The sequence below is a fragment of the Crinia signifera genome, chromosome 3, assembly GCF_055691185.1.
Source record: "Crinia signifera chromosome 3, ASM5569118v1, whole genome shotgun sequence".
Taxonomy (NCBI): Eukaryota; Metazoa; Chordata; class Amphibia; order Anura; family Myobatrachidae; genus Crinia; species Crinia signifera.
In genome coordinates this window covers 283628470-283655162 of record NC_139219.1, presented here as the reverse complement: position 1 = coordinate 283655162, position 26693 = coordinate 283628470, and the positions used below count along the sequence as shown (strand labels likewise).

General features: G+C 45.4%; 1 protein-coding gene across 5 annotated transcripts in view; it reads right to left on the bottom strand.

Annotated features, from left to right (window-relative positions):
* SPHKAP (SPHK1 interactor, AKAP domain containing) overlaps positions 1 to 26693 on the bottom strand; it is a 170998-nt gene that overhangs the window by 68917 nt on the left and 75388 nt on the right. For all 5 annotated transcript variants that reach the window (XM_083178312.1, XM_083178308.1, XM_083178309.1 and 2 more), the window contains one exon: positions 21647 to 21757. In XM_083178312.1, coding sequence (XP_083034438.1) covers positions 21647 to 21757 — 111 coding nt within the window. The remainder of the gene's footprint in view (positions 1 to 21646; positions 21758 to 26693) is intronic.

The window sequence follows — 26693 nt, the reverse complement described above, 5'->3', positions numbered from 1 at the left end:
CTGGTGGTGGGGAGGGGCAGCGGCAGCTGGCAGCCTGTGCTATCGATATTTTCTGGGTGAGAAGCGCTGCTGATTTTGAAAAGACTGGCCGGATGCTGTGAGGCAGTAATGCTAACCATTACACCATCTGTACTGCCCACACTATGTGGCATAATGTGAACTAAGGTAAATTTATGGGGTGTAAAATTAACAACTGCTGCAGAGAGGTGTCTATTTAGAAGCATTTTTAGAGGGACTACTTCAAAATGTTGCTATGGAGCCCACAAAGTTCTTTCTATGCCCTTGTGTTAAGCTCACCGGGTTTGGGTGACTGGGTTCCAAGCGAACTTCTGGGAGGGGACCTCACGGACGTCCAAGGAAGAGGGAAGAAATCCAAGACCACGACCAGGTACCTGCAGACGTCTTCTGGACGGTTGTCCAGGATGCCTTGGCCTAAGCCCACAGAGTAGACCTCTTGCCTATAACAGCCCCTTTCCCAAAAGACTAGACACGTCTACAGGTACTGATATGCCGCCAGGTCTTACGTCAAAAGGTAACAGTGCAGGCTTAGCCCTTAGTAACCCAGGCAACCCGTCGGTAATGATAGTTTACTCAGGGAGGACTGATTATGTACACAACAGAGACGACAGGGGGAAACAGACCAGTTATAAGGACAGGGCAAGGACTACCTAGGGGTGAGGTGAAGGTAGGTGATATATACAACAGAGCGATAAGGGTATATATACAATGGTAAATGACTGGCAGGGAAAAGTGCAGGGAAATTCGGTGACTGTGAGACACAGACAAACACACTATATACACAGATGGCCGACCTAGCGACCAGGCGAGGGAGTTCCACAAGTACCTATGGTGGAGATTGGTACTGCAGGTAGAACCCTTAACAAACTCTAAGAATGCTGCTACCACAATAGGGCTCAGGTGCTCACGATGGTAAGGTGACAGGTACACAGATCGGGGAAACAGCAGCACAAAAAGAGACAGGTATACTGGCAAAACTGAGAACCAATGCAGGGACCAGATATCATGCAGAGTAGTACAGTACAGACCTACAGGACTCTATATCCGGCGTCTGTCTGGCCCCAGTGCAAGTTTTAAGAAGGGGCATGGTTCTATCAGCATTTGTGGGACTTCCCACAAAACTAATGAGAAGAAGCTGGGCAACCTTCCCTTTCCCACCTGCCCGAGGCTGTCTGGCATCCCCGTCGCCTAGGCAACCGCTGTGGCAGCGGGGAACACAGAGCCGGGACGCTTCCTGTTGCCTAGTAATGGCAGTTCGGGCCTGGAAGTGCGCTTACGTCCTGGCTGCCTAGCAACAGCCGGGGTGCACACTCCGGGACCCATCTGCTGTGCCCGGCGGGCAGCGACGCGGCTCCCAACACCCTGACTGAAGCCCTATGGTCTAAAAGGACCAGGACTCTTCTCCGGTACACCTCCCCCCAACAAATCAGCATTATTCCCCTCAGCACTTCTTTGTTTCTTCCATCCTTTAGCTCTTTCGCTTGGTCTTTTCCTATGTTCTATTTCTGTTCTCTCCCAGCTCTCCTTATTTTTTACACTTTATTGTTCTTTTTCTAGTCCTCTGCCAAGGATCGGTTTAAGAGAGAAGAGGGCCTATGTAAGGGTTCCATGCAGGCCCCTTATTCTCATGCAGCACAGTACAATCTGAGTCTATTCCACATGCGGAAGGGCTACGGAGACATGACACCTTTACCTTGATCACAGACACATCTCTACTGTGCATGCATATATCATTGGAAAGATGGATGCCACAAACTTTTTCCTGCTATGTGCGCCAACTCAAATGGGTTCCTGCAGACCTCTCAAATCCCCCTCCCCAACTCCATTGTCCTCCTCTGAACCAGACCACAGTATAAATAATTGATCTGTGCTGCAAAACCACAGTCACTTACAGTACATAGACTATAGCATAAAGGATTATTTATACATTTGCATTAGAGTACATCTGCATAGTATTGATTATAGTATGCACAAAATGCTTGCTTTGCAGATAATGAGAGAATGACATAAATCATTACTGTGAGACATCAAATGTAGACTAAGGGTCAAATACATAATTCCATGGCTGACATTCCTTCCAGATATTGCAAGGAATTGAATAAAATATACATAGCTGGGTCTGCATGCTGCTCTGGCCTGCATCAGCTCCAGTCCCCTGCCCTATGCCTGCTGTTTATGATAACCCATTGCTGGCACAGAGTTGTCCTCCAATCAGGCCTGGTCTGGCATATATATAAATATATATATATATATATATATATATATATATATATATATATATATATGTATGTGTATATATATATATATATATATATATATATATATATACATATATTATGAAACTTCCTCCTTTATCCCAGAATGCAGTTCTTCCCTGCCTCTTTGCAAGCAGGGCTTCATCTCTGAGTGTATGTACAAACCAGTGAATGCACACTCATGACAATGTTACCTTTCACGTTGGCAACAAAGAGCTGATGAAATGCCATATGCAATAAGCAGCAAGTCAGATAGACAAAAATATGTACATTTTAATAAAGTCAGGTACACTTAAAGAGTCAGGTACACTTACATTTGTATCCTATGGACTTTCTCTCTGCTGACAACTCAGTAAGGGCGGTATGCACTAAACTCTGCCGGTGCAGCCCGCCACACATACAGTAGTAGGTGTTTTGGATCCATACTAATTGCATATGCACTGACATTCTGATAAGAGCTGTCCTTTGCAATGCGCTCCTGTCACTGGACTTACAGGGCTGTGACCCGGGAGTCCCTCAGCGCATACACAGCAGTTGAGGGCATGCGGATCCATGACGGATTCTTCAATCAGCGCTGTAAAGCAGTCATTACACTCCACACCAAATCTTCGACGTACAGGGTTTAGTGCATTGGGAAATGCGTTAAAAATCAGGAAAACTGGGATTTTACCACATTTATCCTTTAGTGCATCCAGCCCTATGTCTCCACACGTGCTTATCACACATGACGCATTGTTGCTACTTTTAGGCTACCCTCTTTAGTAGAGGGCAGCAAACTCCAGGAGGTAGTGGGTGGGACCAGCAACCATGCCGTTAAGAGGGGCGGAGCCAACTGAATATCATGCGAGGGGCTTTGCCATTGTAATTGCATCATTGTAGCCAAGTACCCCGCTGTGTAATGCCTTTACTACAGGCATTGCACAGTGAGGGCGGGGCCATGATGACATGTTTTGCATCATCTGGTCCCTACAGACCCCTCCCCAACGAGGGGGGATTGAGGGAGGCTACCGCCATTGCGGTGGACTTGTCCACCTTTCGGGGGGCCGAGAGGCGGACCCAATTTTTGGGAGCCTCCGGGTAGGCAAGTATGACAAGACCTTATTTTCTCTACAGCTGCTTTTGTACATCTTTTGCTGAATCGTTTGGCCAGATGGAGAGTGATAAACAACCAGCCAGTCAGCTCCTACCTGCCACGTCACAGGCTTGGTTTGAAAAATGACAGGTAGGGGCTGATTGGCTGGTTCTTTATCACTCTCCATTTGATCACATTTTGAAGCTTGATACATCTGGCCCCAGATCAGAATACATAATAATATCTATCACTTATATATGTTTTCCATTCCCTTAATATCTGCATTACTTGTCCTTTGTCCTTAACTGTTGCATTCATCCATGGTGTCTAACACACCAATGAACTCAATGGTTCAACAGATGTACTGATCTTCTGTTTAGTGTAACAAATCTCCATAGTATTGCCAGAGAAGCCATAATAATCCACCCGGCTCCCATTGTCTCTCCTGGTGTCCATGTGTAAACTTTTGCCACTACGAGTAAGCAGTAAAAGTAGTAGTGATTGAGCTTGTTTAGACAGTTATTACTGTCATAGCAGCTGTGCATGCAAAGGAGCATTATAGGCATGAGATAAGATGGTGGAACACTGACTTGCACTCTATAATGTATACAGTTGTACTGCAATAAGTAAGAGCGCCATCTAGCGGGCCTCCAGTAACACTACGTCTGCACCTGTAGCATTACACCAAGAGAAAATAATTCCAAGCCAGAGCTCCCAGGCTGCTACTGTACATGCAGCAGTTATTAACGGGGGGGGGGGGGGGGGGGGGGGCTCTGCAAGCAGTGTTATCAATTAAGTCAATCAATTAGTGTCAAATCAATTAAGTCAACATCTTGATTGCGGCTTCTGACTCATCACTATCAGCTTTTCCCAATTTCTGGCCAGGGTTGAAACGGAATCCGTAAGAACAAATATCTACAAGGGTCATTTACTATATTTCTATTTTTAACATTTATGTTTTTGCAAATACCCTACTGCAAGCTCTACAAAATATGTTATTTCACTTTTCTGGATATGTTCTGTATGTTTTGCCTTTTTTATGTATTTATGAAATGGGGAAAAGTCCTACTTTATCTTAGGTGCAAATTGGTGTTAAGGTGCCCATACACGTTTACAATTATTGTATACAATATTGTATACAATATCTCATCTCATAGCATATCGGTTTTGCGATGAGATCAGATGAGATGAGATCTAGTACAAAAAGTAACGTATATGGGCACCTATATTGCTGGAGAGAGGGCTTCTCTTATAAAGGGTTCACACTGAGCGACAAAGAAAAGATTAGACAGACCTGGCCAATCAAAGTGTCCTGTGTACACCATTGTGATGCATTGTTAAAAAAACAACAACGACATTCCAATAAATATTTATTTCAACAGTTATAGGCTTTCATTTTTTTAAAGATTCGTTAGTATTTTTTTTATATTACAGTATATCCCTTTTTATATTATATATATTGGATGGCGATATTATATCAATAAATGACTGTGAAAACACTTCTTCAGGCACTGAAGGTAGCTGTATCATATCTATGGATTGCAAAATCATAGCTATCTGGAAAATATTGTCAGAGCTGCAGAGTTATCTCATACTGGGGGAGATTCTGTAAAGCAGAAATGCGGTAAAAACCCCGTTTCGGGGTTTTTACCGCATTTCTATATGCTATATGCCCCCTCCGCAGTGCCATCGCTGCGGAGGGAATCGCCAGCAAAAGCTGGCGAATCCCTGCAGAAGCCTATGGGCTTCTTACCGCAGCGCTGTTTGAGGGATCCGTCACGGATCCCTCCCAGCGTGCCCTGCGGCCGGCGCCGGGGTCTGCGCATGTGCAGATGGACTCCTGGGTCACAGACCCGGAGTCCAGTGCCGGCACCGCATCGCAAGTGACAGCTCTTATCGCAAGAGCTGTCCCTTGCGTTAATAACGGCATATATTACAGCATATGCCGTTATTAATAATGCGGTAGCCGGCGATAATGGGCGCGGACGTTACAACATCCCGCCCACTATTGGAGTAGTTTCAGTTCCTCATTAATTTCTGCCTATAAGGGGAGAACGTATTCATAAAAAAGGCAAAATAGGCATTTTTACTTTCTTTTCTGCGCCTGTGTCCAGGGTGAATTCTCACCCAAGGATTCGATAAACCTTCTTTTCTGAGCTTTCACACCCGCATTAAGCCCCTCCTCAGCTCAACACACTGTGGGCACCTTATCTGCCTCATTTTATGAAGCATAACACTATATTCTATCCTTAATTACACAAAACAAGCGTTACAGTTATTCATTTTGTTTTGTGGTATTCGTACTGCACAATGCAAACTGATCCCAAATTACGCAAAGATGCACTGTAATACATAGTGATCTAGTAACATCTGTGCAATAACACGAAGCAGATTGGCATCTAATCCCTGTAAAGTTTATACTTGGTTTACTTGACTTGTATGTCCCCCAAAGAGTACAGCCTGTAATACTTTAATTAAACATTCATTTTTCTTAAAAACAGCTGCGCATATCCTTTGTATGTCTGACGTCATTTGTGAAAGTCACTGTAAGGTTGACATTTACATGCCATTGCCAGGCTGTTGTTCCCCTCCCTGCAGCATTTCCCCTCATTTAAATAACCATTTATAAGACAATCTTCCCCTCTTTCTAGAAATGTTCGATTTTAGGACCCTTTACGTTTGCTACCACATTCTTTTTCTCGTCTTCTTCTTCTTCTGTCACGCTGTTTCTTCCGTATGGCTAAATTTACTCCAGAAGATTGAAATGTGCACTGGGAACCATCAATCACATGCACGGTGCTTTGACGCTCCACGTGATGAAAACCAAGCTTGGATTTGGGATAGAGTTGTGTTAAAATGCTTTTCACGCCCGGAGAAACTTAATTGGTTTTGCATTGTGTTTATGACAAAGGGAAAATAATTCACTGGATAAAAATGTATTTAGCGACTGCAGCCGAAGCCTCGGAGAATGGCAACTGAAAGAAACTACTGAACTGTATTTCATTCATTTAAAGGAGAGGTAGAGTGCGGTACAGGTTCCATGCAGTGGTAATGCACAGAGCAGTGATACATAATGATTATCAGTCATTACACAAGCACCTAGAGTTAGTCAGCGTCTGTAGAGTACACTATGCAGGGATTTCAATTTTCGCTGATATTTCCAGCAGTCTGATATATCGACACACATCTATTCAAAGCACACATTCTCACATCTATTCAAAGCAGCCTTTTCCAACCGAATTGAAGCCTTTTCAGATTCATCTTTTTAAAACTTCGACTCTGCATTGTCGAAAGTGGCCGCTGGGTTGCCGAATCTGCGACCGTTTTATACAAAATATTCAAATGTCGAATTGACGTTAGAATGGATGATATTGGGACTGTCAGAAATATTCCGACAGTCAGAATCAACATTGAACTCCCCCCTATTAATTTAACATACTTGGCTTCTGGTTTGTAATTTATGTAACAAAATATTCTGGGGCAAACATAGTATTTTGATAGGGCGCAAAGAAAAGTGTTAAGAATAATATACAGTGTTAAAATGAGGAGGGGACTAAGTTCCACCATCTGTAATTGTAGGTGGAACTAGCCCCACCTCCACCATAGCCCTGCTCAGTAATTCTAACAGAAAATCATGCCTGCCACCCACGTCAATAGATGATGCAGGTGGCACTAGTGTCACTATTGAGCTGAAGCCACCTCCCCCTCCTTAGGTCCTGGCAGATTTATGGTTCTCGCCCACCTGCGGTCCGTCCCTCTGAATTGGGATTATCCTGCCTAAATCAGGATTCATGATTTTTGCTATTTTTTCAATTTTACAAACAGTTAATCTTTCTCATATATATTTGTAAAATAAGCACCCATAAAAATGCCCTATTTAATAGTGTAATGTTTGTACAGTATGTTATTGTGATTTATTTGCAGAAACTGGTGGGAGGGTTAGGAGTAGGGAAGCGGTCATCTGTCAGAATGAACTTAGGTCTACAGTCATTTAGGTCGACCCCACTAGGTCGACTGGCAGGAAGGTCGACCTGACTTAAGGTCGACATGGGCCAAGGTCGACATGACTTAAGGTCAAATTTGCATAAAGGTCGACATGAGGAAGGTCGACTGGTTATAAGGTCGACATGGGTTTTTCACTGTTTTTTTGAGCCGACATGTGCCGACAGGCGGTATTTCATGCCCTACCATCCACTAGGGCGTGGTGGGAGAATAAAATAGTGTGCCGAGCATAGCGAGACACCGAGTCTGAAGCATTGCGAGCGAAGCGAGCGATGCGAGGGTCCGATTCTCATTGCCAACTGTGTCCATGTTGACTGTGTCGACATTCGGATCAAAAAACAGTGAAAAAACCCATGTCGACCTTATGACCAGTCGACCTTCCTCATGTCGACCTTTATGCAAATTCGACCTTAAGTCATGTCGACCTTGGCCCATGTCGACCTTAAGTCAGGTCGACCTTCCTGCCAGTCGACCTAGTGGGGTCGACCTAATGACTGTAGACCTAAGTTCATTCTGACAGATGTACCGATTCCTAGGAGTATGGATTAGGGTTAGGTGTGCATTTACCAGAATCATAGGATTTTGCCAGAAGTGGCACATGACCGCCGGGACCCAGAATACATTGCTAGAACAGCTGCAGCAAGGATGATATGTCAACATACTAACATGACGACATTTTGTCAGTGTCTATATGATGAAGGTTGGCTTGGTTAGTGTCAACATTATGACCATGTTGACATATCATACCACACCTAAATAGCAGGCACCTCTCAGAAGCAATCTGTGCTAAAAAAAAAATATATAGAAATATTGGGGAACCCTCAACTTCTTGCTGGATTATATAAAGTAACTACTTCTTTTTATGCATGGACTCACAGATCTCTAAACCTGGACAGGTGCATTGTTTTTATGCTGCCTTCTTGCTGTTGACCAAATACCTATATGGGAGTTTTGAAATACAAAGGACTATTCTGGAACACCCCATTGGTTGAGGTTTTACTGGGTGTACCCAGGGCCGGCGCCACCATTAGGCAGCATTAGGCATTTGCCTAGGGTGCCGGCCACTGGAGGATAGTAGTCAGGAGCAGGGACCCCCCCCCCTGGATGCTGGTGAGTAGATGTCACCCCCCCCCCCCCAGCGACCTCGGCGGCCGCCGCATCACCCCCCACCCCTGTGGAATCACCGCTGTCGCATCACCCCCGCCCGCCAACCCAAAACCCCGTGGAATCACCGCCGACGTATCACTCCCGCCCGCCTGTCACTCCCCCCCAGCATCCTCGGCGGCCACCGCCGCATCACCCCCACCCCTGTGGAATCACCAGTGTCGCATAACCCCCGTCCGCCACCCGAACCCCCATGGAATCACTGCCACCGTATCAACCCCGCCCACCTGCCACCTCAACTCCCCCGTGGAGTGACGCAGCGGCCACATCGCACCTGGCAAACCAACCCAACCCGCGACTGCATAGCATCACCCACCTCCCCCCACCCCTGTAGTGGCGGCCACATCGCAAAGCCCCCCCCCCCCGTGGAGCATGTGGGCGCTGGGTTGCACCCAGGCCTTGCACCGGCCCTGGGTGTACCAATATCTAGATCAGGGATGGGGAACCTTTCTCCCTCTAGCTGATGTTGAACTACATATCTCAGCATGCCCTAAAACAGTTTTGCTGGCGGAATAGCAAAACTGTATTAGGGCATGTTGGGATGTGCAGTTCAACAACAGCTGGAGGGCCAAGGTTCCTTCATTCTGCAGGAGACTCTCTGAAATAGGCACATTTGATTCCTCCTAACCCACATAATGCAGCTGCTACCTTTGTTGGGATTTGCACTTGTAATTTATTGTAATTTATTGCATCGACCTCACATTTCCTATCAGGCATCGTATGCTGAGTGAGAAGAGTATAAATATCACAACAAATATTTGCAAACTAATAATCCAATACTGCAGGCAGCAATGTTATAACACTTTCTACATTTCCCAAAGTATATAGTTAATAATATTATCTAGAAATATCTTGCAACAAGGATTTAAGCATATATACGCCCATATGTGGAACTAGCCACGCCCTTTGGGTGGAGCATAACACGCCCCCTTAATGGAGCGCTGTGAAAATTCTACTGCCAACTATAATCTCCCTGAAACTAGTTTTCATACATAAGTAGGCAAGTATTCACTACAGGAAAAGTATAGTTGTACAATGGATGTGCAGATGGTCAGATCTCGAGAATTGCTATTTGTTAGATGTTAATTGGGAGCAGTGGGGATCTGGGGCTGTGATTCGCTGCCAATTAGGTCTATAGACGCAGACCAGCTGAATCACCTTGAACTGTACTGTATGAACTCTCTATGATAATATTCTGTCACAAATGGTGCTTTCAATATTTTTTGTTAATTCATATACAGTATATAAGAAATGGACATTTGACTACAGCAGCCAGCAAAATGTATTTCCAACAAAAACGCTACTTCGGTGAGTTTTATTTGCTGTGTTCTAATGTTATTTTCATGTCTGGAAGGGAAAATGCGCAGCTGGAGGACATTACCCATTTGCTGGCTCTTTGACCAGCATTCGCCTCCATTGGGATCATGCCCTAGTTTATAATAAAGTTCCATAAACAATCACCAGAAGAGGATTCAAATGCAGCTGCAGCTAAAAAAGCCTGTTTATGAGCTCGTTGAGGCTCATCAGCTGCACCTGCCTCATTGTGAACAGACAGCAAGTGTTTCCTGTTGTCATGTCCATGTGTAGGGGACAGGCCAGGACACAATCATTCAGAAGCCAGTCAGGCAAAGCTATGAGTCAGCAGAATCATTTAGGTAAGTGCAGATCCAGTCCTAAATGGTACTGTAGGTGCCAGAAGTAATTTTTAGGTTCATTGACTACCTGGCAATGTGCCACACTGATTTTAAACCAACCTCCTATAGACTACATATGCCTCATTCCTGATTTGTTCTTAAAGGACATTTAAACATTTACTTTTTTTTTTTAATTGTCATGGGAAACTAGGGGGGTCATTCTGATTTGCGAACGCCCCTATACCTTAGTACGGGGAGTTCACTGTTGAAGATCTGCGCATGCACATGTGCAGGGCTTCAATGTGGGCACCTTCAGAGGGGGGGGGGGGTGGCGTGAAGGAGGCGGGCAAGGGGCATTCGCATGCCCACAAAACGCTGGGTGCACCCAAGAATATGCTGGGTGTCCACTTGCGAATGTTGGCGGCCACCTGCCTTCCGATCAGACTGATTTTATCAAGTCCAGACCCACTCAGAGCCTGCGATCAGTGGTGACCCGTGGGGAAGTTATTCGATGATGAGTTGGCATGGCGTGATTTCACTCTGGCGTGGAATCCTTTACCTGATCTCTGGCTACTGTAAATTAACTACCGTGTGATCAGGCCTGAATCAAGGCCCTCTCTCCATGCCAACTTTTTTCATGTGTCAACATTTTTGATTTGCTTGATTAAGGCTTGGTTAAATGTCTATGTCTTTCTCTGCATAGCAAGGATCTCTCTAAGAAATACACACTCTCCACCCCTTTTATGCATAGTGTAGATCTGCAGAATTGGGACCAGATGGAATTTCACCCAAGGGTTCTGATGGTACTAGGTAGGAGTTAGCGAACCCCTTGCACTCCATATTCAATAAATCATTCTCAGCAGGTTTGGTAACTAGGACTCGAGATTAGCAAAAGTGGTACCACTATTTAACAAAGGTAAAAGGGAAGACCTGTCAAATTACAGACCAGTGAGCCCATCACAGGTCATTGGAAAAATATTTGAGGGAATACCAAGAGATGGTATCAAGAAATATTTAGCGCAATGTGCAAAATAATATAATCAACAAGAATCAACATGGGTTCGGAAGAGATCGTTCATGTCAAACTACTCTGATTATCTTCTATGAGGAAGCTAGACAAAGCTAACGCAGTTGATGTGGTATACCTGGATTTTATGAAGGCCTTCAACACGGTGCCTCACAAGAAGCTAAAGGGTTAAAAACTGGCTGCTTGATGGAACAAAGTGTGGCTATAAATGCTGTCTTTTCAATATGGATACCAGTACTAATTGGGGTACCCAAGGGTTATTTATCAATGACATACAGGATGGGATATTAACCAAAGTGTCCACCTTCAGGAATGATACTAAAATGTGCAGAGTGATTAAACAGGACAGGATGTATCCATGCACTTGTTAGGCCTCATCTCTATTTCAGAGTATAGTTCTGGGCCCCGCACTACAAAAGAGACATTATTGAACTGGAGAAGTTTCAGCATAGGGTAACTAAGCTAATTAAAGGGATGAAGAAAATGGGTTACATGGACAGATTAGCCAAACTATGAATGTTTACAATTGAAAAAAGACTTTTAAGAGGAGACATGCTCAACATATATAAATGTATTAAGGGGCAAAATAAGGAACTATCAAGAGCCCACTTTACCTTACGGTCGGTGACCAAGACAGGGGGCATCCACTTGAACTGGAGGAGAGGAGGTTTCATACCATTATAAAGGAAGGGTTTCTTTCAGTAAAGGTGTGGAACTCACTGTGGTGGTGGTGGTGGACAGTGGTGGTCACAGTTGGGGTGGTGATGGCAGATACACTAAATACATTTTAGATAAGATTGGACAAGTACTTGATAAACAATAACATTCAGGGCTATAATCAGCAAGTTATGGTCTCATGGGGGGGGGGGGGGGGGGAATCAGCGGGTTAAATGAAGCCATATCCGACAAACTAGTTATGCCGATGATGGAATCAAAATGTACAGTCCGGAAAGAGGGGGGTTGTGGGGGTGTCACATCTAGGATTTAGTCCAATGAGTCTAAATAAAAAAGTTAAACTTGATGGACAAATTTATTCTTTATAACACAGTATGTACTATGGTGCTATGTTACTAGTGTATGTTGCTATGGAACACACGAGTGCCCATACTGCATACCCTACAATAAATACCCCTGCTCCACTGAGTACTTTCCCGAAATCTGTGCTCCATCTAGCTCAGCAATCCTATGCACTTTAGCATACATTTTGTCTGTGTGCAAAGTAATGTACAAGTCATAGCTGCAAGAGGGGGGGGGGGGGGGGGGGGAGTTCCAATGGCCTTCCTGGCATTTACACACCACTGCAATCGCAACTCCCCCCCTCGAGTGCAGGGATCAATTATTTGAACTGATGCAACGTACGGAGCGGATGGTCTTACTGTATATAACTAGTAATCAACACAGAAATTTGAAAAGGTAATGTATAATTTAGCATTTGTATAATTAAAATATGCATCAAGTGAGATATAATTGTACTGTAGGTGCAGATTCTGCAGAGTCAGTCCTGTCAAAGCAATATGAGCGACTGATATACACAGACCTCTTCAAATAACTTGATAATGATAACTTGCAGAGCGGCGCAGATACAGTATAGCATTATAGAGGCTGCTGTCTGCAGGTTCTAAACCAGTGGTTCCCAAACTGAGTGCCTAGGCACCCTGGGGTGCCTCGGGACACTTGCAGGGGTGCCTTGGATTTGTGGTCTAGGACAAATTCATAATAGTCATGGGCAAAGCAATAGGGAAAACCAGAGTTGGTGGCCGCCAATCATGAAATATGTGGGCAAACAAAAGCACATCTGGTTCCTCACTACATAATTGATCCTCAGGATGACATATAAACACAATTTACTTAATTTAATATATTTTCTAAAATGATCAACAAGAAACTTTTGACCTAGGGATGCTGTGAAAAATATTCTGATATTCTAGGGCGCCGTGGTTCAAAAAGGATTGGGAATCACTGTTCTAAACACGAACCACTGTAGTACATTCGCAGTGACATATACTGTCTATTCCCAGTGACATATACTCTGCCCCTGCCCAGCAACTTCACTTATTACACTAAATGAAAGCTGCCATGATCACAGCACTTGGTAATTATGTTAGTATATTGATTCTGTGCCCACACAATTAATTTTGTCAAAAGCATTGACATTTTCTTTCCACGTTCAATAAGTCAGTTGATGTTATTAAAACTAAAGATGTGATTTTTTTTTATAGTTTGGAATAAATATTGACGCAGTATTGTCAGTGGTATTGGGAAATAAATCACCTGTTAGGATCAGTGTCACCACATTATTGAGTGATCAGAGGTTGGGATGTAGGGTACAGGATGTCAGTAGCAGTTACAAACACAATATGTGAAATATTCATTGCCTGATCAGCGCTGCAGCTGCCACTGGGAATACAGATAACATCCTGTGGCGCTTAGTACGCCATGGGGGTGATTCTGGTTTGACCTGCAAAGCTAGGAAATTCGCAGCTTTGCCCATCCTCTAAATGCTGCCCGCACGACCGACCACCCTCCCCCTCGCACTCCTAATGATTTCTACAGCGCTCGCAGATCTAAATCACCTCCCTGGTGTCTTAGAATTGCGGCGTCCCTGGGCATGAAGCGGGCGGGCAGCTGACGTCAGCTGCCCGCCCCCCGGCACCCGCTTCACAAGCGCATTTCAAGGGGAACGCCAAGCGCATGACCAACCGCACTGCTAGGTGTGAACGGGTGGCGTATAAGTAAGTGGATGCACATGAGCATAAAAGTTTATACGCAGGCACAGTGACTAAACCTCGCTCCCCTGTGTGGATGCGCAGGGGAGTGTAGTCATTTGAATCAGGACCTATGTGCAGCCTCTGTTCCTCTCATGCCTATCACCGGAGCTGAAGCATCCATTTGGTCTACATAGTAATGTAGAGCCCAAATGACACTAATACCCCGTTCTCACTGCTAGGCAAATTCCCGGGTCAAGCATGTCTACCCGGTAATTTGCCTTTTAAGACTGTTTTTTTTCCCAATGTGAACGGTTCAACCCATGACAAAATTCCCTGGTCTCCAACCCTGCTTTTTACCCAGGTTGGAGACCCGGGTATGCAGACACGGGATGACCCTTTCACACTGCAAAACAACCCGTGTTAAAAGGCAAATTACCGGGTAGAACTGCTTCACCTGGGAATTTGCCTTAGCAGTGAGAATGGGTTCGGCGCTGCAGTCCCCGGCATTAACATGCCGGGTAAAAGCTGTGTTCTTCACACTGGCAGTGTGAACATGGCATAAACCAGGGGGAGATGAATCACCCCGTCCCGTTCCAATGGAGCCCCCACCGCCCTCCTCTGCTCTTTGCAGCTCCCCCGATGCCCCCAGCAGCTGGCCCCAGCTCCCCCCTAACCCTGCCTGTCTCCCTGAAGCAGAGAAGGGCAGGGAAAGTGTTCCCCGCTGCCATGTAAATGCGGACACGTGTCCCCATCAGTTGGAGCACCTCTCCGACGGCGATCGACAGCTAAAGGAATCTGGTGATTCCCAGCGCTGGCTGAGAGGCGCTCCATCTGTACTTCACTCCGTGTGTAGGGATCATAGTTATAGCAATACGCGACCTCGCGTGTCGCTATTGCCCGGCTATTACAATCCAGCATGTCGGTCAGGGCTAGTGTTCTCATCGGAGAACACTGGCCCTGACAGATCGGTCAGCACACAGCGCGATCTGTCAGGGCCAGAGTTCTCCACAAACCCTACTCTCATATGGGGCCTACACACGGAAGATTTTGCTGAGCGATCTGAGCAATGTAGATCACATTGAGATCGCTCAACATGATCATGCTGAGTGATCTGAGGGATCTACATTGCTCAGATCGCTCAGCAAAATCTTTCCAGTGTAGGCCCCATATGAGAGTAGGGTTTGTTGGAAAAGGGATGTACATGGTAAACAGCGGATTACTAAACGAGCTTGTTCTACGTCAGCTGAGATTGGTCACTGATCTCATTACTGTGTTTAAATCATTTTCCCAGAAATGAACAAACCAAAGTGTGTGTTATATCTATAGTCATTATCGCACCCGCCGCCATAAACAAAATAAGAGAAAGCGATGGATGAAAATTTACCAACTATTGGGTATTAATTTCATCACCTCTTTTCTCCTGATATTTCCCCATAAGTGATGATGCCGTGAGATTGATGTGAACTTTAAAGCTTGAACAATCCATGAATAAATGTATGAATCTTTTTATTTATCGTGCTTCACAAATACACCCCCCCTTGCTAAGTAGAATGGAAATGAGTTAACCTCTTGGCTGTAGAGAGAAAGGTATTTTATAGCCATTCCCACGCAGAGTCATTTTAGACAAGATGATTGCTAGAGAAACACATGATTTTCTCTCTTGTTGATCTGCTACTTAAGTTGTCATTAAATCCACCTGGTGGTGAATATCACGCGAAGCTGGAGCTATGTCTGTTTTTGTGTATGTCACGTCTACTTAAATGCACTGTCTCTTACAGAGAAAATCTGCTCGTTCCCCAGCTTCCTCCTCTCTACACAATTCCGGGACTATTCATCAGTCTCTCCTGTAAAGGCCACACCGACCTAGACATGTCCCATCTCCCTGTGACACCGTGCCTTCATGTCATTTCTTATAATCCATAAACACTTTCTAGCTGCCTCCCTCCTCTCCGACTCAACATCTATGCAAGTTAAATGACAGTATTATGACCTCAGTAACATCCAACCTTGTGTGCTATGCTTAAAGTGGAATTAAATGCCACCCAAAAAATAAAAATGATAATTGAAGAGACAGCTATTCGCACATAAGAAAGTGATAAAAAGCTACCAAATACTGGCTCACATCAATCCTACAGTGTTGGTTCCGCGCAGTGCCATTTAATAATTTATTCTGCAAGTTCTATACATATGACAGTTTTGGAGGGTTGGTTTTATAAATGGAGGAGGATAAGCACAGTAAAGCTGGAAGCCCATAAACACTGGGCAAAAATGCACAGTGTGTATGGACCTTAACTGATACTAAAGCGTTACGGAAGAGAAGTGGGGGCCTATTTAACATCCAATACTCGCAATAGTGAGTATAATGCTGGGTACACACCAGGACGACTAGGGCCCGATCCCCTCAATCTAGATCCAATTCCGACCAATTGGATGTAGATTGTGTGGTGATTGGGCCCTTTTCTGTCCTGGTGTGGACCGATACCGATCCGATGCGCGGTCCCACGGGTCGGTCGGTCGTTATTCAGTTCCTACCTGCTGCAGGTAGGATCTGAATAACGACCATACTGCCGGGTGCGGGTCACCATTGGATCGGACCCGCTCACGGTGCACATCGTGAGCGGGTCGTGCCCCCCCGCGTCACCGTGAGCCGGTCGGACGAGACACTGACGACTCGCTCACGATGTGCATCGTGAGCGGGTCATCGTGGTGTGTGCCCTACATTAGGGTTGAGTGTAGGATTAGCCACTAGGGGGGCGGTTAGGGATAGGCTGCCAAAGGGGACACTGACCCTAAGGAATAAGCTTAAGGGGTGGATGCAGGAGAAATGACTGCAGGAGAATGATTTTGACCGTTAGGATGCAGCTACCGGCATCTATCGCTACAATCATCTCTTCAATGATAAATCTGGGGGTTATTTTTGACTGTCACCTCCAATCATTCACTTGCTCATTGCTGGTATACCTGGGAAGCACCTCTGTATAGGAGGGATAAGTTATAGACCATTAGATGTCCTAAGATATGCCTGATTCAGGTTGGTTTTCAAAAGCAAACTCATTCTTTAATGGAAAACCACCATGAGCACTGCAGATGGGGCAGATGTAACATGTGCAGAGAGAGTTAAATTTGAAACTGAAATCTAAATTGCAGTGTAAAAATAAAGCAGCCAGTATTTACCCTGCACAGAAACAAAACAACTCACCCAAATCTAACTCTCTCTGCACATGTTACATCTGCCCCACCTGCAGTGCACATGGTTCTGTCCATTAAAGAAGGAGTTTGATTTTGCAAACCAACCTGAATCACCCCCTTTATGCCTTCACTGTATAACCCATAGAATATACAAAGTCATTAAAACCCTTTTGAAAATAACAGTATTCCTAGCTGTGCCAGAAGAAACAGTCAGAACTGTAGCTACTATGTCAAATGTTTGTGCATTAATAATGCCAAGCTATTATCTGAAATTATTGAAAACATGTTTATAAATTAGGCAAAACACTTTGTATATTCTCAAAGGAGGTAACCCAAATTTGTGAAATGACAGAATATGCGCGGTGCTCAGTGATGCTGTCAGTATGCTCATTTAGTAGGAAGGCTGGGGAATATCTGTAGTCTGTCATATCCTCCACACTCTCTGCTGTAATATTCAGTATTTTTAACCCTGACTTGACCATAAATTTAAGGGGCCGATTATGCCCATCCACTCCTCAGATGCGGATGTGGTAATATCGGCCTAATTAGCAATGTGATAGCTGATTACATTGTACAGATATATCAATTATTATATGCAAGGACAGAGCTTGCGTGAAAGTAGGGTGGCCAATTGGCCCCTAAAACGCCGGGATCTCAATCCCGGGATTGGAGTTTCCAATCCCGGGATTTCGGGATTAGACTGCGCATGCACAGTCTAATGCCGGGCAGCTTCTGAGCGTGTGCTCAGACGCTGCCCCGACTTCTCCCTTCCCGGCATTGTGGCTCTGCGCAGTGTGATGAGGCCAGAGGTCACGCTGCGCAGGCCAAGCAGCTGCACAGCCCCGTCCTGGGCACGCAGCATGATGATGTCATCGCCTGGCCACCCGCCTGCCTGCCCGGCCACCCGCCCACCTCCCTGCCCGGCTCCTGCTGCCGGCTCGCAGCGTGAAGTGTCCGCCACCCGGCAACAGTAATCGCCCGCCCACCCTCCCAGCTTTACCGACCACCCGTCCGGCCGCACCGCACATGTAAGTAAATATGCAGGGTGGCCGGGGCGGGTTTTTTAATTAGGGAAGCCAATCCCGGGATTGAAAAAATGCTCCAGGATTGGCAACCCTACGTGAAAGCTCTGTCCCTGCTATTCAACACCGTAGCATTATCTGGGTGTTTTCCACAAAAAATACCCCCATCTTATGCTGTGCATTTTTTTAAATATTATTTTAAAAAAGGATTACATAAATATTCACCCTTTGTTATTGTATCATTTCATCCAAATTTGGTTAATCCACAGTCACAATTCAAATAAAACACCCACTGGACGGTTTGATAAATAATCACAACAATTAGTAACCGGATTCCTCAAAGATAGTATGTGGAATACTGTATGTAAGTTTGCAAATTCACTGTAACATCAATAAGCAACTTAATCGCCAAATAGAAAACAGTGCTATGAGTATGTAAACAAAAAATTGCATATACTGTACACTGCACAACAATTCTTTGTCACACAGTTCAAATTGACATTCAATTAATAAGCAATAAGTAATAGAGGAAAACTGGTTCCACTACAATGGAAATCAAATAGTATGGATATCAATAACCATTAATCACAGAGCAGAGTGGTTACTAATTTATTTCGGCAACTAGCATAAGCCCATTTGAAAATATTTATGCACATAGACCAGGCATGTCCAAACTATAGTCCTCCAGCTGATGTGAAACTACACATCCCAGCATGCCTTGCAATAGTTTCAGCATTAACTAATAGCAAAACTGTGGCAAGGCATGATGGGACTTGTGGAGGGCCATCATTTGGACATGCCTGACATAGACGCAATAGTAGTTAATAAATTTGGACATAGAGAGAACTGCCACACTTTCCTAATACCCCATTCACACCAGCCTAAATTCCCGGGTTGAGTCCGGGAACAACCCGGTACTACCTCTGGTGTGAAAGGTAACCGGGACAAATTACCGGGCTAATTTGCCGGCAATCCAACCCTGCTAGGTAGCAGGGTTGTTCCTGGGTTCAACCCGGGGACCTGGCTGGTGTCATTGGGTTAGGGTATATTTACCCGGGTTGCCAGGTCCTCGGTGTCCTGTCCAGCGGGGATTTGATGCAGGCGGCGGGCACAAATGATGGGACAGGGACAGCCGATGGATGATGATGATGCAGCTCTCCGGCGGCAGTGAGGGTGCCGGAGAGCTACGTCATCTTCATCCGCTGCCTGTCCCGTCATTTGCGCCTCCGCCTGTGTGGGTCCCGGGCCTGTGCGGAGGACCAGCAACCGGGGTGAGTATTCTCCCCACCTCCTGCCCACCTCCGCTGACTGCCCGACGCCATCCCGCCGACTGCCCGCCTCCTCCCCGCCTCCTTCCGGCCTCCTTCCTGCCCCCTTCACACACCAGAAAATGCAGGGACTTTTCTGGTGTGAATGGGTCCAAACCCGGGAATGTCCCTGCTTGTCCCCAGAACTGAATTCCCGGGTTTGTCCCTGCATTTCTGGTGTGAAAGGGGTATAAGAGAGACTTTTCTTCCCCCTACATCACAAAATGGTATTGTGAAGATACAAAGTTAACATTACTGATTCTTTTAAGAAATGAAATGTAACACTGTTCGCTACTGTATCTTCTATTTCTGCTACAGCGATGCTCACAGTTCAATCATCCGTTTATATGCTATATCCTCTTCAACACAATCTTGTAGCTATTTATGTGTCTGATAGGAGGAAATCTATGCCTGGTTCAAAGCATTTGCCCGTTATTTCATCCACGGGCAAATTATGTGCTCTTTTCCATTACCACTTGTAGAACAACTCCTGAAGGATGCAAGGAAATATTCTCATGTCAACTGTATATTACTGTACTTTATAATGTTCTCCATTCAACTGTGTTCATGTCATTCAATTGCCTAGCATAATGCATAGTGCTGTATATATCAGTGGGTTTCAACTCCAGGCTGCCAACAGCAGCCAAAGGCCAGGGTACTGAGGGGGCGTGGCCAAATCTGGGGAGACATGACCACACCACCTCTTTTCCCGATGCCATTGCAGCAGCACAGGGGTGCTGACAGAAACACTGGGGGTAAGGGACATTTGTCATCCTCAGCAGGGCTGTCCCAGGCCTCCCCAACAAGCTCATAGTGGGTCATAGTGTCGACTCAATTAAGGTTGACACTCAATAGGTTGACTTCTATTGGTCGACAGGCCATATGTCCAATCCTTAAAAAGGTAGACAGGGACAAAAAGGATTAAATTTATCTTTGACCACAGATTACTGGGATCTGGGTTAATAATCTCAAAATGGCCACAGATAAATGAGTCTTGGTTTCAGCAACAGGGCTTCTTCGAAATGCAGCTGACATATTTATACAGAGCATAGGTGCCGATTTATATTTTTGCTGGTGGATGCTCAAGCCAAAAATATAGGGGAGTGGCTTCATGGGAAAGGGGCATGGCCACAAAATAATACTGATTTATATTACGCAGCACAGTTGTCTCCAATATTCAAATTATGGCAACAGTGCCAAATACATAAATGTCCCCACAGTGCCAAATACATAAATTCCCCCACAGTGCCAAATACATAAATGCCCCAACAGTGCCAAATACATAAATGTCCCCACAGTGCCAAATACATAAATTCCCCCACAGTGCCAAATACATAAATGCCCCAACAGTGCCAAATACATAAATGTCCCCACAGTGCCAAATACATAAATGCCCCCACAGTGCTAGATACATAAATGCCCCCACAGTGCCAAATACATAAATGCCCCCACAGTGCCAAATACATAACAGTACCTGTGCCAGCGACGAGGGGGCATGCAGTGGGACACGGACGAGTAGGCCGCTGCTGAGCAGGTGGATGCTCATCAATTTCCATGGGTGCTCGGGTCCTCAAGCACCCACAGAATCGGCACCTATGATACAGAGGCGTAACTCTGGGAGGCAATGGAGACATATGCCGCCAGCAGTGGCATCGAGGGGGGGAGGAGACTACTTTTTACCCAGGTCCCACTCCCCCCTCTCCCGTAGCAGGGAGTCAGGCAGTGGGGAGATGACAGGCTGCCGTCACAGCACAGCCTCTCTCCCCAGCTCAGCTGAGCCTGAAGAAAAATACATCTGTATTTGAAACGTTGCTAGTTTTAATAAACTATTACCACAAGCAATATTGGAAATCTGGAGTGCCGCAGTATGATCTACGTCTATTACTAATCCTACAGGAGGCACCCGATAAAGCACTCTCGGAGGCTGTGCCAGGCACCCACAAAGAAGGACCTCTGTGATGCTGCTGCCTCCACACTGGCCCACATCCGCCAGCTGAACAGCTGACACCGGCGCACTCAGACCCGGCGCACTCGCCACCAAATTAAAAAAAAGTTTGTGTCCAAACCAGGGTCCCCCTGACAGGCTCGGGCCCGGGTAAACTGTACCTGCTCCCCCCCCCCCCCCCTCGGCACCCCTGTGCGTAACACCCGCATGTGTGCTCCTGATTTACCTCCATCTCCGCATCAGCCCCTTTATTTGTGCTATAAATACTGTACACTAATGTATTTCCCATTGTTAGCTACTTACAGATGCGCAGTTGGAATCCAACCTATCCTCCACTAGTCCGATCTTGCACAGGTTCTTGGAATTCTGCAGCCAGTACTCTAACGAGTCCGTGGATCGGCTGGGACAGATTACCTGGGAACAGACAAAGAGGAGACACACGCAGTGAGACTTGAGGGGCATTTTTGAAAGTTTCAGATGGATTCGGATCACAAGGTCCCTCATGCACAAGGTCGCAATGGGAAAAATCAACTCAAGCTAAATGGTGTCACGGAAAAAGGAGGTCATTAGTTTTTCACTTTGTCAACACCAGAGCACATGAACCCGCAATTAGTGGACTGTATCCTCTCGTATGGCTCGCCGCGATGCCCATGCTTCTGGCCAGGTGCCGAAAAAGTAAAAAACTCATGGTGATCTTTTCACGTGCTGATCATAGCCATTTCAGCTATTGTCCTGTTTCAGATACGGCATGAGAGTGTAAGACCTATTCTTTCTGTAGTGTATATGCTGCTTGCATTTTATTTTAGGCAACAGGAATAGACTTTTCAGGTGCAAATAACATTAGTTATATAAAACATGCAGCCAGCGGGTGGTATGCAGCCAGGGGGTGGTACGTACGCAGCCAGGGGGTGGTACGCAGGCAGGGGGTGGTACGCAGGCAGGGGTGGTATGCAGCCAGCGGGTGGTATGCACCCAGTGGGTGGTATGCAGCCAGCCAGCGGTATGCAGCCAGGGGGTGGTATGCAGCCAGTGGGTGGTACGCAGCCAGAGGGTGGTACGCAGCCAGGGGGTGGTACGCAGCCAGCGGGTGGTACGCAGCCAGCAGGTGGTATGCAGCCAGGGGGTGGTACACAGCCAGGGGGTGGTACCCAGCCAGCGGGTGGTACGCAGCCAGTGGGTGGTATGCAGCCAGCGGGTGGTATGCATATGCATTGCTGCAGGATTGCATATGATAATCTGCTGCGAGCAGATCATCATGGGCCTGATTCTGGTTGGCTCGGTAAGCTGCGAAGAGTACCAAAGTGCCTACGCCTGTGAAAAACCAATCCCCCCCCCCCCCCACCACCACCACCACCATATCCGGGACACACACACCAGGGGATGTGTTACGCCATTATCTCGCATGTGCCCGCAGCAGGAGAAATCATTCCATGGTTGGCGATCACCAAATAATTTCTCCGGGGCTTGCAAATATAAGTCAGTAGAGATGAAGACAGGGCGGGCGGCTGCCATCAGCTGCCATCCCCTGGCACACTTTATCCCGCCGGCATTTGCATGGGAATGCCCAGCATTTTCATCCGCCGCCACAGTGCCCATCCGCCCCTCCCTCTCCACTGCGAATGACCTGGCGACAAATGTGAAAATCCCGACCATCGGGGCAGGCGCCGAGTTCAGTTCACTGCGAGTGAAGCAGAATCGGCCCCTATATGCGATCCCTACTGAATAAGGCCCAATAATTAAATTCTCTTGCACAGCAAATGCGACAATGCATCTTCTAAGAACTGACCATTATACTACTTTTATTAGGAGATTATTACAGTATATTATTAAAGTAGCACCGGTAGAATTTATCCTTTAATTAATATGTACAAGTAAGACACATATAAAGCCAAATTTAGCAATGTGCTAGAATACTGGGCAGGAAGCATGGAAGCTAAAAATGGTAAAACATATAAAAATACGTTTTCAGAGGTTTTAACGCATTAGTCATATGCACCAAGCTCGATATACAGATGGATCCAGCATCACTCACTCACACGTCCCCATCAGCAATGCAGATGGGAGCGTGGACCGAAGGCTGGGGCAAAGCGGACAGGAGTGGGGAGATGGGAGGAGGGCTGTTACAGCCTCCCACAGAACGGGGCACGCAAGCTACTCGGGCGCGCTCCCCATTCTGATATCGCCAGGAGCTCCTCTAATGAGTGCGGCTCCATCTGTACTTGTTCTAGCTTGGACCTAGAAGGCCAGGGCTGGCCAAACCGGTCCTCGTGATCTACCAACGGTCCACGTTTTCCAAGTCACCTAGCTGGTGCACAGCTGTAGTCATTACTAACTGTCACATTTCATACTTGCTGCATTCCACCAGTTGCCTGAAATACATGAACCTGCAGTAGGCAATGCCTATGGGCCTCTTACTGGCATGTTCTCTGAGAGGATCCCTCCTAGTGTCCCCTGCAAAGCATGCATCAGCCATCATATGCGCAGATAGGATTCCCAGAAGTCCTTGTATTGAAAAGTTTAAAAGAATGAAGGTGTACAACAGTTGTACTAACTAATACTGCAGACCTACTTTGAAAACTAGAATCAGGGACAACAGTAGGATGTGTGTAGTGTGCTGTTGTCATAGTGCCCAAAGAGCATGTCTAGCTTCACATATGGGTGTATCTATGCTTGATGTTGTGAGAAATTTCTATATAAAATTAGTAACAATATATTTTGGGACGTTTTGCAAGTATTGATACTAACATTATAGTGTGAAATATGGAGTTTCTTGTCTCCAAACTTTAGGCGCTACCTATATTTTTGGATGTGCTGTTTTCTATACCATTATAGTAATCGCCAAATCATGATAGACACCAGATGCTCTAATTAAAAATTCTTACCCTAGTCACTCACTAAAAGCAGCAGGAGCATGCTATGGGCCAGTGAACATCAGCACAGATAAGAAGACCCTACGTGTGATCATGTGCTTCTGTCTGTCTCTCCTCTCAGGGGTTCCCACAAGGGGGGATAATGAGACTCGTCAGCAGGGACTCCTGAACAGCTACATTAAATCACAGTGACTGCAGCAAATCATGATCCCTGCAAATAAACTCCTCATGGCGCCCAAACACAATGTGTGCTATGCGATTTGGACTGTACACACTGTGCAATTTGAACTACACCAGATTTTGACTACACTTCAACAGTATGTAGTACAATAACATGCAATGTAGTTAAAAAAGACCTGCATGAGCATACTATTTTGCCTTGCGATATTGACTACGTGGGAGCACGCCTTGCAAATAAACACAGTGTGATTTGAACTAGATATGATGCAATTTAAACTAAATAGATTTATTTATAACCAGTTTCTTATATAGCGCACACATATTCTGCAGCGCTTTACAGAGAATATATGAACATTCACATCAGTCCCTGTCCCAGTGGAGCTTACAATCTATATATATATATATATACCACATGTACACACCCACAAACATTCTAGGGTTAATTTTGTTGGGAGACAATTAACTTACCAGTATAAATGTGGGAGGAAACGGGATTACCCGGAGGGAACCTAAGCAAGCACGGGGAGAATATACAAACTCTGCACAGGAAGGGGCATGGTGAGATCGAACCCATGATCTCAGTGCAGGTAGCAATACTAACCATTACATTGTCCGTGATCAAATCACACACAATAATCGTCCCGTGTGTGGGCACCATTAGTGGCACCCCCTTGCACAATCTGAAGATTCTGGGAGATTAGTAGTGCAGTGCAGGGAAGCAGGAGATTTAGAAAGGTAGACAACTGGGCTGCAGATTTATTTTTGGGGACAGTTGCCAAAAAAGATCTGCAATAAGGGAATACACTATTATGCAGCAATAACTATGAATTTCTATCACCACTTACTACAGAAATGGAAAGGTCTTAGGGGCAGACTTATTAACTTTTTTTTTACTAAAATAAAGTGAATAAGGGTGTTTTGGAACAATTTACTAAAAAAACTTTACAAAAATGGTGCTAATTACTCCTTCCTGATAGTGTAATTATAAGTCTCACTGTGATATTTTTGCCCTTGTACAGCTTTCTCTGGCCGTATGCAGAGAGAGCTTGATCAGCCAGTGTGATCAGTTGTGTGTCCGATGGACACACAAGCTGATTACTGTATAAAAAAAAAAAACAACACCCATCAGGTCCTCCTGTGCTGCTGCGTAACCCCCGGTTCAGTAAAGTGATGCTGCAGAGCAGCATCTCCCTTTGCAGTACCGCGGGTCATGCAAAAGTGGATTACCTACTTCTTAGAGCAAGTATACCCCAATAATGCTGCGCAATACTATAGCAGGGGCAGACGTTTCTCACAATCTCTTTCCCTACGTGCGATAATTGATACATCCATGCATTGTAATTAATTATCACATTGTGGTGTGGGATGATATTATCACATCCTTAGATAGGGATGGTGATATCGGCTGGCAGTGGTATGTGAAGTATTAAAAAAATAGGATTAAAAAACATACGTTATATTTAAAATAGTTTATAATATTCTGAAATTAAAAATAAGTTAAGGTTTTTTTTTTTAATCACTGTTCCCTTTTATAGCCAACATAAGATATAGATACTTGTACTGCGGCTATCCTTGCTTTTGTGGAAGATAGCAAGTAACCTAGGTTTTTAAGTGCATCTAGCAGGGTTCTGTAGCGGTATCGCTATGGACATAGTAATTAAGGCTGAAAAAAGACATTAGTCCATCGAGTTCACCCTATCTAACTTGTAACTACTGACTTGAGTAAGTCATATCTATAGGATTACCTTAGTGGCCAGAAATGTATCCAGTTTTGATGTAAATTCATTAACAGTAGTTACTGTAACCACCCCAACCAGCAATGAGTTCCAGAGTTGTACTACTCTAATGGTGAAGAATCCTCTTCTTAATTCAGTACGGAATTTATTTTCCTCAAGCCTCAGTACATGCCCGCCTGTCCTAAGTATAGGCCTGTTAGTGACCAATCATCTCCCAGTTCCATATGATTCCCAATCCTGTATTTGAACATACTAATCATATCACCTCTCAACCTCCGTTTCTCCAGTGATAACATATTCAGCCTGGTTAACCTATCTTTGTATTGTAGTGATTCAAGACCTTTTACTAGCTTAGTCGCCCTTCTCTGTACCTGTTCCAAATGCCACAAGTGTTCGCATTGCAGTGAATGGGAGGCGGGGGCATGCCCACACTGGCTCCCATCTAGTCTATGGCATTGCGGGAGTGTACACATGAACAAGCGCGCTGTACCACTATTTCCGTGCGCATCACAGCAAGGATAGAAGAGGACACATCTGTATAATCTTGGACCTTCTCCCCACCTG